The sequence below is a fragment of the Epinephelus fuscoguttatus genome, linkage group LG20, assembly GCF_011397635.1.
Source record: "Epinephelus fuscoguttatus linkage group LG20, E.fuscoguttatus.final_Chr_v1".
NCBI classification, from domain to species: Eukaryota; Metazoa; Chordata; class Actinopteri; order Perciformes; family Serranidae; genus Epinephelus; species Epinephelus fuscoguttatus.
In genome coordinates, this window is record NC_064771.1 from 34,396,338 (window position 1) to 34,414,312 (window position 17,975).

Genomic DNA, 17,975 nt, shown 5'->3' on the forward strand with positions numbered 1-17,975 from the left:
TGTGGAGGCTTTATTGTCTTCTTTTTTTATCTGTGAAATTAAAGTAAATAAAAGCTTTGTTTCCACTGAGGAAAATGATTCATCTTACAGAAACAGACAGGAGGTCTGCGTTGCTGCGAGGTGCAGTAACATTTCTGGGGAGGTGCACATCAGGCTACGACATAGGCTCTAAGTCAATGCAGAGTTTACACCATATGTATGGTGTAGATTCAGTGTAGAAGTATAGCTCCCTCCAACAATGCTCATGACAATCCTCAGGCTCACACTAACTCATTATTCTTACAGTCAAAGTTATTAGAATTTTCTGATCTTGTGGATTTTCAAATTGCACAAAAAGTGTTTAAAGCAAGAAATAACCTGCTACCAGGAAATATTAAAAACTGTTTAGTGACCGAGAGCGGGATTATAATTTAAGGGGATTATGTAATTTCAAAACTCATAGTGTGCGTACAACCACAAAAAGTATTTGTATTTCAATATATGGAGTGAAGTTATGTAGCAGTTCAAACTCAAGCAGTGTCCAAACATATTCCAATTCAAAATCTATTAAAATAATTTTTTTCTGTAACTAACAATGTATTAATGTCAATAATTATATATTAATTTATGGGTATGTGGGTGTATACATATATATATATATATATACATATATATATGTGTGTGTGTGTGTGTGTGTGTGTGTGTGTGTGTGTGTGTGTGTATGTGTATATATATATATATATATATATGTATATATATTATACTTTGTATAGTAGTTCATTTGTTCACTTATTTAAATATAAAAAGACAGCAGGACAAGTTGACAAGTTTTTTCTGTAACTAACAATGTATTAATGTCAATAATTATATATTAATTTATGGGTATGTGGGTGTATACATATATATATATATATATATATATATGTGTGTGTGTGTGTGTGTGTGTGTGTGTGTGTGTGTGTGTGTGTGTATGTGTATATATATATATATATATGTATATATATTATACTTTGTATAGTAGTTCATTTGTTCACTTATTTAAATATAAAAAGACAGCAGGACAAGTTGATGAAGATATATATGTAAAATTAATATCTATATATATATTTTTATACTTGCAAGACACAGATAACTGGTAATTTATGTTATACACTGAGATAGGTTTTTGTAAGACAGATAGTTGGTAATTACTATAACATAAACATGGGTTATTTTTGGGTGACAAAGTTAAATGTAATAACAATGGTATATTCAGAAACATCTTGGATGAGGTTTATCTATATATGGAAGCTATTTAATTTCATTCAGTGACTTCTGGAGAATGGGCTGTATTTAATAAGTTGATACTGATGAGTAAATGAAAGTAACTATACACTGACAATTGCTTTTCATTATTTGTAAATACTATTTTCTTTCTGTCTGTCTGCTTGTTTCTTTGTTTTTCTTCTTTTTTTACATGTTTGAAATAAATATCAAATATCATTCACAACACCCAAATGACACTTATCATTAACACTAGGTGTGTCCAAACTACAGCCCGAAATTCTAGAAATATAATGGAATATGGCCCACACTTGAAACTTGTGCATGACTGTATTGTACTTCTTAGTTTTAATACTCATCCAAATGCAGTGTAATGATTCTCTGAAGAATTAACATCAGCATCTCTCCCTCCCAGATTTCTTCCGGAGTTTGGAAAAGGAAACTTTTCCTCTGATGAGATGTCACACAGAAAGAATGATGAGTCTGTTCGGCTCAACATATGTGAGCAAACACTTTCTCTGTTAACGCTGAACAAAAGCAGACTGAGAACCAAAATGACCGACAGCCATCTCTGTGATGTCTTTTGCATCTCAACCACAAGTTTATTCCTGACCTGCCAGCCATTCTCAAAGCGCAGCATCACTGCTCCCACTGAGTGCAATGCTGTTCCCATTTCAGGTGAGTTAAAAATATTTTACACAGTATTCATGTCTTAATAAGCAGGGGTAATACAAATAGCCTATCACTAATGCATAACATCACTTCTGTCACTACTCCACTTTAGCATACCTGAGAAGTGATACTGACTTTCTTGTCTACGCATGTTTCTTGTTAACACACGGAGTAAACATCACTGTGCACAGCGCACACACTGCGCAAAATCAGCTGATCGGAACTTTCCTTACGGTGAGGCAGATTCAATCGCTCCGTGGTCAAGTGACATTTGTCCGATTATTTGGCACAAGTGGCGTCAGATCAGCCACAGCAACTGGATTGTCAGCGCCGTGGCGGATTTAAATACCCAACACAGCTGATTCTCACTGGAGTAACTTACTAACAATTATGTGCATCCCAGATAATAAGCCCAATTCAGTCAATTAAAGTTGATAACATTTTCTAACAAACGTTAATTAGTGTGTTGATAAGCCCAATAACTTACATAACAAGCTTGAAATGTACCCATCCCATTTCCCCTTATTGTTCCTCCCCCTGTACAGGGCTGTGAAGGGCATCACCATCCTGACTAAGAACAAATTTGAGGCTGCTGTTATGAGAGTCAGCTGCAAAACCTTTTCCTGAATAAATAAATGAAAATCCATTAATGTAAAGCTGTGATGGAGGCTGTTTTTTTTTAAGCATATTCAACAATAAAGCATATTTGACCAACTTTTGATTGATTTTTCTAACTTAAATACACAAGAGGTGAGGCTATATACCTCACCTCTTGGCCCAGCCCTTCGTATATTTTTTCTGTATGTGGCCCAACAGTGGACTACTTTATCCCACAGGCAGAGCTCTGACCAGAATGACCAAACAGGGTTCATCAGCACACACGGTGGTGACACACAGCTGGTTGAAAATCAGCAAAGTTTCCCTTTGAGAGCCAAAAAGTCAGTAAGTTATTTAGTGGGCATGGTTTTTGATTGACATTCTGGCAGGCAGTAACAAAAAAATGGTCACTGTAAATGATAAATATCATTTAAATGTTTGGAATGATGAATGGTAGACTAATTAATCAAAACACTTAACCTATTTTTCATTTTTCATTTCATATCTATTTTTAATTCTTCTATTTTAAGCATTATCACTTCATTTTTTCAGTTATTTTATGTTTTACTCCCACCCTTAAGCCACCTTTCTTTAAATCATAAATGGAAATTTTGTGTTGTGAATAATTACTGTAACATGGAAGATGATGAAACACAGCTCTGTTTTCATTTTATCATGACTGTTTTAATCAAATGTGCTTGAAATAAATCTTTTATTTATTCACATGCATTCACATCACCCTTTTATCAATTTTTGTTACTTCAACCCCTCATAGACAGTAATTGTGAAATGAATAAACAGGAATGTAGTAAATGTATATGTGTTACGTATGAGAGGTGATAAAAATAAAGACAGCAGACTGGACTTGACAAACTTTAAAGGAAATGTACTCATCTCTCTGCCATCTTTTATCTTCTCATCAGTGGTTTCTCTCAGACAGGAAGCTGAAGCCAAACTAACAGATTATGTTTCCACTGCAGCCTCAGAGTGTACTCTGACTGTTGTGAAACAGTGTGAAACTGTATTTTTTTTATCTAATCAGAAGTGTCTATGATGTGGATCATACATTTTCTTCAACAGTTAAAATTCCAGTTTCCCCTTTTTTTTTAGTTATCCAAGCAGAGCAGAATTTTGACACAAATGCAGAAGTTGTGCAATGGTTCCCAATTCGTCGGTCGCAGTCTAAAAGTGAGTCGCAGTTCCATTGTGAATGGACCGTAAGTGACAGTTGGAAAGTTAGAAATAAACACACTTTATTTTGAGGTACAACAAATTTCCCAGTCATAGCTTTTATTTTTAAGTGCTGTTTCCTGCTCTACAGTGAGTGAATAATAGACAGCTACTTAATAGAGAAAGCAAACAACGTCCAAGGTACCCTGGGTGTGTTGGTTGTTGACATTCTGGGACGCCGTGTCAAGTGCCTGTTACATGTCTTTTTTTTTGTTTTTTTAATTACACTTTTTACAGGAAATGTACAGTTTGCATACAGTCTCTTTCAAAGTAAACGCACTACATTGGTACAACACTGCCAATTGAAGTTGTATTCCTTCAACAACAAAAGCACATGGTTGGGTTTAGGAAAAAAGAACAGGGTTTACAATCTTACAGGAAATGAACACCGGCCTCCTGGGTGGAAGGCGGTGGTTGTTGGTTTGTTGGTGTTGACATCGGGTGCTGGCAGGGAAAGGTAAAATAGTCGTAATAACCAATAAATAACAGGCAACTATTCAGTGATCTCTTTACAGCTTTATTAAGTATAATTAAACTGTGATGCTCTCGTGTCAACTGGATCATAATAACTCACGAGGAGGGGTTATAAGCAGTCATGGTAGCTTGGGTTGAATCTATATGTATTGCCACTGGATGGTGCCCATCTATGAGAAGGACGATGACGACCCCCCCCCCCCCCCCCCCCTTTATCTGTGGTTCATCAGTTCTGAGAAGTTGCTTAACAGTTGGCTGATGATGAGATAAAAGAGGAAATATATTTGGCAGAGAACAGAGTGCGACAGACAAGAAGAGACAGACGGTCTACCCGGACATGGATTCCCTGCTGATGGTGATGCTGTTGCTGTGGAGCTCAGGTAAGACTGTGTTTTTATGATGTGTCAAAGGTGCAAAACCTGAGTGTTAAAATACTGGATTAAAGTCACAGTTCTGCATTCGAAACAAACAATCCATCCATTTTGTGTAACTGCATTCATGTAGTTAAGTATTATAACTTGTAAAAAAAATTTATAGAGGTGTGATTTTGGAAGGTTATGTATTCTTAACATGTCGATGCCCTCCTACATAACTATCTCATTAAACTAAATCAGGCCTTTTACCTGTTGTTTAAGTATCATTCAAAGTTGGTTCTAATATTGGTATTTTATTTGATAACTTTGAATACTCTGAGTTATTTTAGAAGATAAAAGTCTGCTCTAATATTCCCCAGTTTGATGGGAGGGGGGGTTCTTACAAGCTGAATTGTGATGCTGTTCCCTGAGTTAGGCCAACTTCAACTTTATTATTTATCCCAAAACACATTTGGTTTGCTTGTCACCTTTAACACACGTGTCACAAACGTACTCTGATGAACAATAAACAGCGACAGTCAATAGGTGAGGAAATAAAAGCAAGAAAATATACACTATATTTAAAAACACACACACACACACACCCACACACACACACGTACTTGTTTTCAGTACTTTGTGTGGCCCATGATATTTGAGTTCTTTGAGAGTGCCACCACGTCCACTGGAGCTATAAGGGAGCAGAAAACAAACCAGGTGGGAGTAGACAGTACAAATCTCACTTCAGAAAGTTCAAAATAAGCTTCCCTCTGCTATAGTTGAAGGAACCGTCATTAATGTCCCCACAGAAAGGGTGTTTCACTAAGGTTTGGTACACACAAGGATACAAAGACAAGCTGGATACACACACACTCTTTAAATAGCACAGTTGTTCAGTCAACACACGGGATATCTCGGTGTTGAAGTTTGCTTTGTTACATTTACCCTTTAAGAACTGTACTGCAAAGCTAGTTCAACATACACTTTAAAGAAATAACTGCTACTACTCTGTATTTGGCTCCTCCCACAGTTATGTTCAGAGGTATGAAAATATGACCCAAGTTTTAATAAACCATAGTTTTCCTTTCCAAACTGGTTTTAGCTTTGCAAAGCAGTGGTACACACATGATTCCAGAGTGAGTTCATACAGTCATCTGTTTTTTTCTCTGAGATGAGCCTGAAAATGTTTGTTTAGTTCACAGCTCTGTTCCAATCAAAATGCTGCTTTACAGTTAGGTTTCTTCTCTGATTTTCTCCTCAGGACTCTGGGCTGAAGGAAAACGCAACTCAACAGGTAAACAGAAAACAAAGATAAATGAAGTGGATGGATGGGTCAACAAGGTGTCTGACTTTGACACCAGAGATGATTTTTCACATCCTGTTTTCTGCTAATCATAAATGTGTGTTTCTTTTCACCAAAGCACTTTCTTTTTTCTTTTTTTTTTTTTTAAATCCAAACCACCATCTTTCTCTTTGCTTAACCAAGTAGTTTTGACCATTTATTCCTGTCACTGAAGTTGTCTACAAGGGTTATTTAAATGCTAAAGATGTGTCCTTTTAGAGATTTGTGGGAAATGATGTCACATCGTACAAGAAAAATGTAAATGCACTCTGCTTTCTCCAGCTGTTTTGTGTTTGACAGGACAATTATTTTGCTCTAACCAATCAGCAGTGACTCGAATATGCGTCCCGTCAAGCTTTTACTCTGGGGGTGATATGCACAATTCCTTTGGTGTTTAGGATCTTGCCTGCAGTGTTTTTGTAGTTGTTTGATCAGGCTCTCAGGACAGCCTGTAAACAGAGCTTCACAGTAATCAAGAGAAGGTAAATAGTGTGAATAACTTTTCCCAGGTGTCCAAGGAGAGAAATGGTGTAACCTCGTCAGTGTCCTTATAAGTGGTGAAGGGCCACTTTACCAAATGTGTGCTTCAAAAGTTAAACAAATATAAAAAGATTTGTTCCCAGATTAGTGACGATGGAAGTAGAAGAGCTGTAAGATGTGAAATGAGGATCTTTCTGTTTTGTGATGACCAAAATCTCAATTTGTCCTGTTTTAAATGCAGAAAATAAATTAACAAGACAGCTGATAGCTGATCTGCTGAAGCAGAGATATAGAGCTGTGTGTCATCTGCAAAGAAATAAATTGATTCCATTACAGACAGAGAAGAATGGAGCCCAATACTAAACCTTGGAACAGACCTCAAGAAATACTTTTCTGCCATTTACCTTTCATCTAGTGCTGTTCTCAGGTCACATTTACATGTACAGTATTTTGGTTTATGGCCAAATACCTGGACTTTGTCATTAGTGCTAGGCAGTAAATGTGAGTATGCTAAAATGCTAAACTAAGACGGTGAACATTTTATTTTGTATATCTGCTACACATTAGCATGTTAGCATTGACATCATGTCAGTATGGTAGTATCACTGTGCTTGAATACAGCCTCACAGAGCTGCTAACATGGCTGTTAGTCTTACTTCTGTGTTTAATCTTCTTCTAATCTTTTGCAGAATGTATCCCACAATCCTTTGTTTTCCTTCAGGTGCTCACTGTGAAACCACAGCCAAGGCTGACATCGTGCTATTGGTGGACGGCTCCTGGAGCATTGGTCGCATAAAATTTAAACTCATCAGGTCTTTTCTTGCTAGACTAGTCAGCGTCTTCAATATCGGCCCAGACAGAGTCCAGATTGGTAATATTCTTACTTCTTCTTCTTCTGTTTATACTACCACTCTTTGCACTATGTTTGGACAATTATTATTAGTTTTTTTATTATCTCAAGATTTCACACCAATATGTAAAAATATTTAAATACAGGTACAGGTGCTATATTCAAGATTTTAATCGAAGCAAATGAAAGAAGCGACAAAATCTAAAGCATGAAAACTTGGGTGTTAAGTGATGAGTTGATCTATGAGCAATGTTGTACAGTAGCTGGTCTACCTATGTTATAGTTCATACCAGAATCAACTAGAGAAGAGCGGGGCACAATCTAAGGCTGCATTCAGACCTAGAGTCGTCTCCTTTGGTCTCAATCAGGGACTAATTTTCTCACAAAGTTGCATAATTCCCTAGAGCTGGTTCGTGTTCTCACGGCAGCATTTACAAGAGGACCAGATCAAATGCCTTGTGTGAGAAAGCTGCTCTTGATTGGTCAGAATTTCCATGTGGGAAAAATCCAGGAAGTAAAGCAAACGTTGAAGAAGAGTACACTTGCAAGATAAATGTGACACTTTCTAATATGACAATGGAGGGACAACTACGCAGGTTGATTTTAGCGCTGCTCATCGTGGACTATATTGCTGTCATTGTTCATTTTAGTCAAACCATACAGTTTGAAAACGAGGCGCGGCTCCAACTAGAAAACAATGTTTTGATGCACTGGATGTGCTGAATGTGCATATTAAGGCAGTACAGGAGGAGGTGCACATTAATAATCCTCCAGGACTGTAACATCAATCAGTTTTATTTATAAAGCCCAATATCACAAATCACAATTTGCCTCACAGGGCTTTACAGCATACAACATCCCTCTGTCCTTTGGACCCTCACAGCGGATAAGGAAAAACTCCCCCCAAAAAAAACCCTTTAACAGGGGAAAAAAAAACAAACAGTAGAAACCTCAGGAAGAGCAACTGAGGAGGGATCCCTCTTCCAGGACGGACAGACGTGCAATAGATGTTGTACAGAACAGATCAGCATAATAAATTAACAGTAATCCGTATGACACAATGAGACAGAGAGAGAGAGAGAGAGAGAGAGAGAGAGAGAGAGAGAGAGAGAGAGATGCAGGTAATGACAGTAGCTTACAGCAACATTAATGAAAGTAATAATATTATAGTTATAGTTCTGGCTACTGTGGTACAATATGTTGAAAGTATATATTAATATCTGGCAGTATACATGTGTGACAGTAATCATACGTGTATAAAAACAGTAGAAGTATGACTAATGACTAATGATGGCAGCAGCAGTAGGAGGCATCTGACAGGACCACAGCAGCAGCACAACCAGAAACGTCACACTATCCAGGCACCGCTGCAATACGAGTTAATCTGAGAGACAGTGGAGCACAAAGGCTCCAGAGAAGAAGCTGAGTTAGTGACATCCAGAATGGCCGGGTTAGCAAGATGCAATAATGGGATACGAGAGAGAGAGAGAGAGAGAGAGAGAGAGAGAGAGAGAGAGAGAGAGAGAGAGAGAGAGAGAAGGAGAGAAGGTGCCCGGTGTATTATAGGGGGTCCTCCGGCAGACTAGGCCTAAGTCAGCCTAACTAGGGGCTGGTACAGGGCAAGCCTGAGCCAGCCCTAACTATAAGCTTTATCAAAGAGGAAAGTCTTAAGTCTAGTCTTAAATGTGGAGACGGTGTCTGCCTCCCGGACCGTAACAGGAAGATGATTCCACAGGAGAGGAGCCTGATAGCTGAAGGCTCTGGCTCCTGATCTACTTTTGGAGACTTTAGGGACCACGAGTAACCCTGCGTTCTCAGAGCGCAGTGTTCTGGTGGGATAATATGGCACTATGAGCTCTCTAAGATATGACGGAGCCTGAACATTTAGAGCTTTATAAGTTAACAGTAAGATTTTAAATTCAATTCTGGATTTTACAGGGAGCCAGTGCAGAGAAGCTAAAACAGGAGAAATATGATCTTGTTTCTTAGTTCCTGTTAGTACACGTGCTGCTGCATTCTGAATTAGCTGGAGAGTTTTTAAGGACTTACTAGAGCTACCTGATAACAGAGAGTTACAGTAATCCAGCCTTGAGGTAACAAAAGCGTGGACCAATTTTTCTGCATCTTTTCGGGTCAGGATAGGCCTAATTTTCGCAATATTACGCAGATGAAAAAATGCAGTCCGTGAGGTTTTTTTTAAATGAGAATTAAAAGACAAATCTTGATCAAATATTACTCCGAGGTTTCTTACGGTAGTGGTAGAGGCCAGAGCAATGCCATCAAGAGAAACTATGTCATCAGATAAAGAGTCTCTGAGTTGTTTGGGGCCAAGAACAATAACTTCAGTTTTGTCTGAATTTAACATCAGGAAATTGGTGCTCATCCTGGTTTTTATGTCTTTAAGCTAGTTATGGAGTTTAGTTAATTGATTACTTTCTTCTGGCTTCATCGATAAATACAACTGAGTATCATCCGCATAACAATGGAAATTTATAGACTGATTTCTGATGATGTTGCCTAAAGGAAGCATATATAGAATAAATAGGATTGGTCCGAGCACAGAACCTTGCGGAACTCCAAAACAAACTTTAGTACGTAAGGATGATTCATTATGAACGTCAACAAACTGAAAACGATCAGATAAATAAGATTTAAACCAGCTTAGTGCAGAACCTTTTAGGCCAATTAAGTGATCCAGTCTCTGCAGTAGAATTTGATGGTCAATTGTGTCAAACGCCGCACTGAGATCTAATAAAACAAGTACAGAGACAAGTCTTTGTCTGAAGCAATCAGAAGGTCATTTGTAATTTTAACTAGAGCTGTCTCAGTGCTATGATGCACTCTAAATCCTGACTGAAATTCCTCAAATAAATTATTAGCATGGAGAAAATCACACAGCTGGTCTGCGACTACTTTCTCAAGGATCTTTGACAGAAAGGGAAGATTAGATATTGGTCTATAGTAGGCTAACACCTCTGGATCCAGGGTGGGCTTTTTTAGTAGAGGTTTAATTACAGCTACCTTAAAAGACTGTGGTACATAGCCTGTTAATAAGGATATATTGATCATATCTAATATATGAGTGTTAACTAAAGGTAAGACCTCCTTAAGTAGCCTAGTTGGGATGGGGTCTAAGAGACATGTTGATGATTTAGATGAAGAAATCAATGTGGTCAATTCTTGAAGAGAAATTGGGGAGAAGCAATCTAAATATATATTAGGTCTTACAGCTGTGTTTGAGGTTAGATAGGTACTATCTGAGGACAGGAGGTCATGAATTTTGCCTCTAATAGTTAGAATTTTGTCATTAAAAAAGCTCATAAAATCATTACTGCTAAGGGCTAAAGGAATACAAGGCTCAATAGAGCTTTGACTCTCAGTCAGCCTGGCTACAGTGCTGAAAAGCAACCTGGGGTTGTTCTTATTGTCTTCTATTAGAGCTGAGTAATAGTTTGCTCTAGCATTGCGGAGGCCCCTCTTATAAGTTTTGAGACTGTCTGCCCAGATTAAACGAGATTCTTCCAGTTTGGTTAAATCGCCAATTCCTTTCAAACTTTCACAATATTTGTTTTAACTTACGGGTTTGAGAGTTATACCAAGGAGCAAACTTTCTTTGCTTTGTTAACTTCTTTTTAAGAGGAGCTACAGAGTCGAGTGTTGTTCGCAGTGAGCCTACGGCGCTATTGACAAAATTATCAATTCCGGAGAGGTTAAAGTCGGTATGGGAAACCTCTGTTACTGAAGGACTTGGTATTGAATTTAACGATGGAGTAATCATTTCCTTAATTTTTGCGACAGCACTATCTGATAAACATCTAATATAGTAGCTGTTGCTGAGTGGCGTGTAATTGAGTAAAAAGAAATCAAAAGTAATCAAATAATGATCCAGTAGCGAGGGATTCTGTGGAAAGACTGTTAGGTTATCAATTTCAATTCCATATGTCAGAACTAGATCGAGGGTATGGTTAAAACAGTGAGTGGGTTCATATACACCCTGACTGAAGCCAATGGAGTCTAATAATGAGATAAACGCGGTAGCCAGGGAGTCATTATCAACGTCGACATGAATGTTAAAATCGCCTACAATAATAACTTTATCTGATTTAAGAACTAAACTGGATAAAAACTCTGAGAATTCAGATACAAATTCAGAATACGGGCCAGGAGCATGGTACACTATAACAAATAAAAGTGGCTGCAAGGTTTTCCAGGTCGGATGTAAAAGACTAAGAACGAGGCTTTCAAATGAATTATAATCTATCTTAGGTTTAGGACTGATTAACAGACTAGAGTTAAAAATGGCTGCAACTCCCCCTCCTCGGCCACTGCCTCGAGGAATGTGGGTATTATTATGACTGGGAGGAGTGCATTCTCGTGCATGCTCATGTTTAACCCCAACAATGTGTCATGTGACTGCAGTTGGTTCACATTCAGATCGGGAACACCTTCTCACCACAAACCAACCGCATCAGAGTTGTTTTGCTGGGTTCACACCTGCACAAACAAATCGCACTGAGGGGGCAAACGAACTTGAGTTCCATTGAACCAAACCAAACAGGGCAGGTGTGAAAGAATCCTAACAAAACTGAGCCAGATATTACATCAGTTTCACTTCCTTTCTTTCTTTGCTTTGTTTTTATTTTTGTTCTTAATTTTTTTTTAAATCTTCCAAACAACACAGACACACACACACACAAAAACACCTAACATCAATAACAAAAATGATGAAGTAAAACAATAATCATAAATCAAATAAGGAAAAGATGGGATGATAACATGAGTGGTCGAGCTGGTCGAGAATTTAGTCATTTGTTCCATCTGTACATTTGCAAATTTGTACAGGCATTTGAGAATTCATGATACATGTATATGTGTGTGAGTGTTGGGGGTAATGATGATGACAAGACAACAACAATAATAAACAAACATCACATTTATAAAACTATGGTTGCATAGTTGCATAGATTACTGACATTATTATTAGATGCTACAGTGTTCATCTTTCCTTAATTACTGCATTTTTCTGTCTGAACTTTGTTCCATTCACAATATTGTAATTTTGTAAAGAATACCTACTGTTATTATTGTTTTTGTCATCATCATTTTAAAAGAAGGGCTGGGTCAGCCTTTTTCACATTGCTGTGTGTTTTCTGCAGGTCTGGTTCAGTATAGTGGAGACCCAAAGACTGAGTGGCACCTGAACACCCACCAGACCAAATATTCCCTGCTGATGAACACATATAATCTGCCATACAAAGGAGGAAACACTATGACAGGTGATGTAACAGGATGTTGTCTAATCCATAGCAGCCTCACACTGTGTGGGACTGTGGGGTGGGACCAGAGGCTCCAGCTGAATATTAGCCCAAAATTGGAGTCAAATATATTTACTCTCTGTATTTGGGTCAATAAGTGAATGAGTATTTTGTACAATAAATAAATAAATACATCAAGCATTTACCAACTTGAAATGCTTATACACTTTAAGAAGTTGCCCGACAGCTCATTGGACGAAACAAGGGTAACTTGCACAATTTGCAAAGCCGAATTTAATTACCACAGAAGTAATTCATCTCTGCCGAGCAAAACACCCTGCTAAATTCACCTCTATGGGGCCTCGCCAGTCCACACTGCAGGAGTGTGGTGTTCGTGGGTGAATAACGAAATCTGTGAATGAAAATTAACCAATTCCTTGCTTAGGCCTACTTGGATAGCTAAAAAGTGCCGGCCAATTAGCATAGTAGAAGACGACAGATTTAGAGAAGTCATTCGTGTTGCATCGGGAGATACCTCTTATAATCTACCCTCGAGAGGAACCATCATGTCGAGACTACACACTTTGTATGAGGACACTTGCCAAGCTGGCACACACTGCACGCAAGTACTTGTCAACCCCTGCAACCACAGTGCCCTGTGAGAGGTTTATCTCACTCCCAGGCCACATCATTCAAAAGAAGCGGGCTTCTTTATCTTCTGATAATGTAAACAAACTGGTCTGCCTCAGTAACTGGCTGAGTGCAAAGAAGGTATGAGCTAAATTGTCTCTATGGAGTGAAAAATGTTCAACATTCTGGACTTTCAGCAGCATCTTTCCGTGTTCTTTTATGTATTTGCATTGACTCTTGTGCACCTTTTTAAAATTCAACTGGCACATGAAGATGGAACACATTTTGTTATTAAGAACATTTATATTATTGTTAGTTCCTATAAGAATTTTAATGGCCTTGATGGTTCTGGTATTCAACCTGCACTTTATCCTTTAGGCCTGGGTTTGTTATTATTTCTGTCAGCAGATACAAGAAACATGCCTTTCAAGCTGAGTCACTGTTGAAAAGTTGTACTTCACAGGAGAGAAACTGTGTTCAAAGTTTAAAGAAAGCTATTAAGATAATCTTTGAATTTAAATATACATTCTTTGTGTTTATTTTGTATTAACTTCATGATTTTGCATAAATAAATATCTGTTACAAGCTTCAGACTTAAGTAGAAAAATGTGATTAAACGCAATCTGTTGATAAATTAATCGTGATTAATTACAGAAAATTGTGTGATTAATTAGTTCATTTTTTTTAATCAATTGACAGTCCCAATGTATGTGTGTGTGTGTGTGTGTGTGTGTGTGTGATTGTTTACAACATATTTACCACATAGAAGTGTATAGTGTATATATTTTGAGCAATGTGTGAATGAAATCCCCACGACAGATTATACAAAAAAACAGTGTATTTGAAAATATTATTGACAAATCATCTTGAGAAAAGAGACTTCAGCTGAAGTTGTAAAAGAACATTTTCCTGTTTGTTATAATGATTACACTGATTGCAGTGATAAAACTTAAAAAAAAAACTTACAATGGGAAAAATGGGAGAAACCTCAGGAAGAGCAACTGAGGAGGGATCCCTCTTCCAGGACGGATGGATGTGCAGTAGATGTTATGTGTGCAAATGTAGAGTAATCCAATAGAAAAGTATGCAGTAATGTGAATTATAGCATAGTATTGTTGTACAATATTAAAAATGTTGGCATTATTATGCAAATAGTGATTATAATAATAATTACTTCGTTTTTACTGGAACAAGGGGCACCTGAACTGACTCCCCCAACTTCACAACACTATGGTTTTTGATCCCTCTTTTTTTACTGTCATACAGGACTTGCTCTGGACTACATCCTCCATATAAACTTTCAATCCAAAGTGGGAATGCGAGCAGACTCCCAAAAAATTGCTGTCTTGATCACTGATGGAAAATCCCAGGATGACATATTCCTTCCCTCACAGAACCTGAAGAACGCTGGAATCGAGATCTACGCTATTGGTGACTGACTCTCACTTTCAATAATGATGAAGCAGAACAGCCTCAGAAAAATTTGTAAAATGAGGATAAGCTCTGAAACTACAATACTTATATAAGTGACATCAATATAAACTGAATGTGGTACTTCATGTTTGTCAAAATAAAAATGTTAGCTAGATCATTCCTTAAAGTGTAAAAATGACAGCATTTATCATTTATATCAGTTCATGTCTTTATGTCATGAGCACCAAGTCAGGCTAATTCAGTCTTTGTGATTTGATTATAGTAGTGGACCAAATTGAACTAAAACCACCGGCTGTCCAAAAGAAATAAAGTCAAGTCACAATCATGGGACATGCTTTAGCAGATATGAGCAGTAATGTAAAGTCCATATGATTTGTAGTGAATGGAATGAAAAATGCTCAACCATCAGTCTGGTCTGTCAATTGTTTAGTTTAGGTGTTAGAAAACCACAATTTTATGACTTTGCCAGCCGAATGGTTTTCTTTGTTTTGAGTCCCCCTTTTCGACACAGTTATTAACACTATATTTTTCTCTCAGGAGTAAAGAATGCTGACAAGAATCAGCTGAGATCCATCGCCTCCGATCCTGATGAAATTCACATGTACATTGTAAAGGACTTCTCATCTCTAAAGGACATCGTTGACGGCTTCACCATCAACATCTGTAACAGCGCTAATAGCTTAGGTAGACTGTCATCAGTGAACAACATACATGTTAGCACTACAATGATCTGCTGGTATCAGAATCAAGGTATCACGTTTTTAAAGCTGTTAATCACCTGCCAATGTTTAGGACTCTTCCAGTTAGATGTACTTGTCTTCCAAATAGCTTTAATGTCCTTTATAGGGACTTGCCAATGAAGTCACTGCAGCCAACCTCAACAGATACACACCATCCTCAACTCTCCCCAGGGGAGAGTTAATTCCAGCAAAACCATTTGCCTTTCTGTTTCAGACATCATGAAAACCCGGTTTTGGCCTGTGTGTGGTCTCTGTAATGGTGACTGAGATATTCTGCTGCCTCTCAAGGTCCAACACATCTGAGAAAGGATGTTGTAAACTGACTGGATCAGGAACAAAGTAATCAGGGCAAAATAATCTCTCAATCAACAACTTGCTCCCAATGGGTCCATGTGTCCTGTTCCTTCATCCCTATGATCCATATGGCACATACTTCCTCCATCTATGCTTGAATCTCTTCTTGAATCATGTGACCTCTCTTCTTCCCTTTGACACCTTCTTAGCAAAGTCTCAGAACACTACCCATCCCGACGTCACTATTGCAGTGATACGACTCAAATTTTGTGGGAGTCCCAGCCACAGATGCAAGAAGTGGCTGATCTGGGTGTAGACTTTGCTAAGACGGGATCTGGATAACTTCAAGCAAAACTTTCCCGTCACCTTCTTCATCCTCCAGACCATGGACCTGGACATTCCAGGTTTAAAACTCAGCTGGGCCTGGATGACATGTCTCAAGATCTGAGAGGACCCACCTGCATTAAGGCACCAATATATTCACCGTCAAGTGATCCATGAAGACTCCTCAACACTCTACCTCTGCTGACTTGACAACCAGTTTCAGAGTCATGGCAAACAGAATCACTAACACAGTGATGATCCTCTTTTCAAGCTGATGCTGTGCTGATGTTGTCATTTCAAAGATTGCTCTGAGACTGAGCAATTGTAACAATCCAGAATCACTGATCTTGTCTGGAACATGATGTGAAACTATGTATCAACCAGCTTTTTCAGTATCGAGACATTGGTTTTTGCCACAGAGCAGGAGAAGTCTAATCTGAATATGTTGTAGCTTCATTTGTTATTCTACTGTGAACAGAGTCATGACGGGTTGTGACTACCTGATAAGGAAGAGCCACACCAGAACCAGGATCAGCAGGAACCAAACATCTTACATTTTAGAGGGAAAGATTGAAATGTACAATATGGATAAGAATGTTAATAAATTAAAAGTAGCACAATGAGTGTATCCAGACATAACTTAAGTATTCATGAAAAAGTAAACAGGATGAAAGGTTGCAACCACTACTATGAGAACATTTTACAAATTAAAATTCCACCCAGCTCTGGCTCCTTGACACATCCTTGACTTGCTGAGTCTCCAGATCATCTGGAACTTTGCTCGTTCCTGGTGCAAGAACAAACACCAAACACTTCATTTAGCTGATACACTGAACAGATTATCAGCAGCTCTTAAGATTTACCGCAAGCCCACCTCCTTTTAAGGTGGTAGATCTTGTTTCTGTTCATCAGGCATTGCTGTCGTCAACATGTCATTTTTCATGCTACCACAAGATGTGGTAGAGGTGTCAAAGTCAGGAATTTTGAAATATTATAATAACTGCTATGGTATGAACTTGTTCTCTCTGTCCATCTCAGTGTTTGCCAGGCTGGTGAATGGGACTGGTCTGTGTTCAGGACGACTGGAGGTGAAGTCTAACCAGTCTAACCAGTCGTGGTCCTCAGTGTGTGAAGATGACTTTGACCAGCAGGATGCAGAGGTGGTCTGTAGGAGCTGGGCTGTGGGGCTCCTTCAGTCCTCCAGGGGGCGCTCTATGGAGAACTGGAGGCTCCAATGTGGACCAAAGAGTTCCAGTGTGGAGGTAACGAGTCTGCTCTCCTGGACTGTAGAAGCTCAGACTCTGATAATAACACCTGCTCATCTGGCAAAGCTGTTGGACTCACCTGCTCAGGTAGAAGAGGAGCTGCAGATTTGATTTGGTTCATTTCTGTTGTAATGAAACTCACTTTGTTCTTTTACTGATGACTCTCTGGTTTCTGTTCAGACCCTGTCAGGTTGGTGGGAGGATCCAGTCGCTGTAGTGGAACGCTGGAGGTGAAACGAGGAGACTGGAGACCAGTGGATGGCTCTGACTGGACTCTGAGGTCAGCAGCTATAGCCTGTGAAGACTTGGACTGTGGCTATGCTGTGTCAACAGGAATAAGAAATGAGTCCATGTCCACATCTACATGGAAGATCAATCCTGACTGTATTCAGGCTGGATATACTCTGAGGGAGTGTGTCACATCAGGTTCCTCCTCTTCCATCCTGGAGCTCACCTGCTTAGGTAAACCTGTCTGTGACATCATCTATGACTTAGTTAGAATCTCTTTATGTGGTATGAAATGCAGAGACACAGAGGTCTGCTCAGCAACATGACAGATGTGAATTATATCAATATTTGTATTGAAATCATAAATGTTGATGATAACATCTTGTAGACAGTAAATTGTGTAATTGCTTGTGTATGTGACTTCCTCATTACAGTATGTCGCCCTCCATGTGACCTAAATGTAGAATACAGGCATTGTTTGAAATCTAGGCAATGACCTGACACCAGGCTCAGCTCAGTAGGTAGTGGGGAGTGATGATAATTAACTCCCAAGTAAAATCGCATT

General features: G+C 38.6%; 1 protein-coding gene across 1 annotated transcript; it reads left to right on the forward strand.

The window, feature by feature from the left end:
- The first annotated feature begins 12,504 nt into the window (after positions 1 to 12,504).
- Positions 12,505 to 17,488, forward strand: LOC125881041 (collagen alpha-1(XIV) chain-like). Its single transcript, XM_049563949.1, has 5 exons — positions 12,505 to 12,516; positions 14,392 to 14,556; positions 15,097 to 15,243; positions 16,956 to 17,269; positions 17,363 to 17,488. Exons 1-5 carry the CDS (start codon positions 12,510 to 12,512, stop codon positions 17,414 to 17,416), a joined length of 687 nt encoding a protein of 228 aa, XP_049419906.1. The 5' UTR covers positions 12,505 to 12,509; the 3' UTR covers positions 17,417 to 17,488.
- Positions 17,489 to 17,975: the final 487 nt, after the last annotated feature.

What these genes read in the sequence shown, in the direction of transcription:
- LOC125881041 (XM_049563949.1), top strand. An exon ending in AATCGAGATCTACGCTATTG is followed by an intron (nt 14,557 to 15,096) that starts GTGACTGACTCT and finishes TTTTTCTCTCAG; the next exon opens with GAGTAAAGAATGCTGACAAG. An exon ending in TGTTGGACTCACCTGCTCAG is followed by an intron (nt 17,270 to 17,362) that starts GTAGAAGAGGAG and finishes GTTTCTGTTCAG; the next exon opens with ACCCTGTCAGGTTGGTGGGA.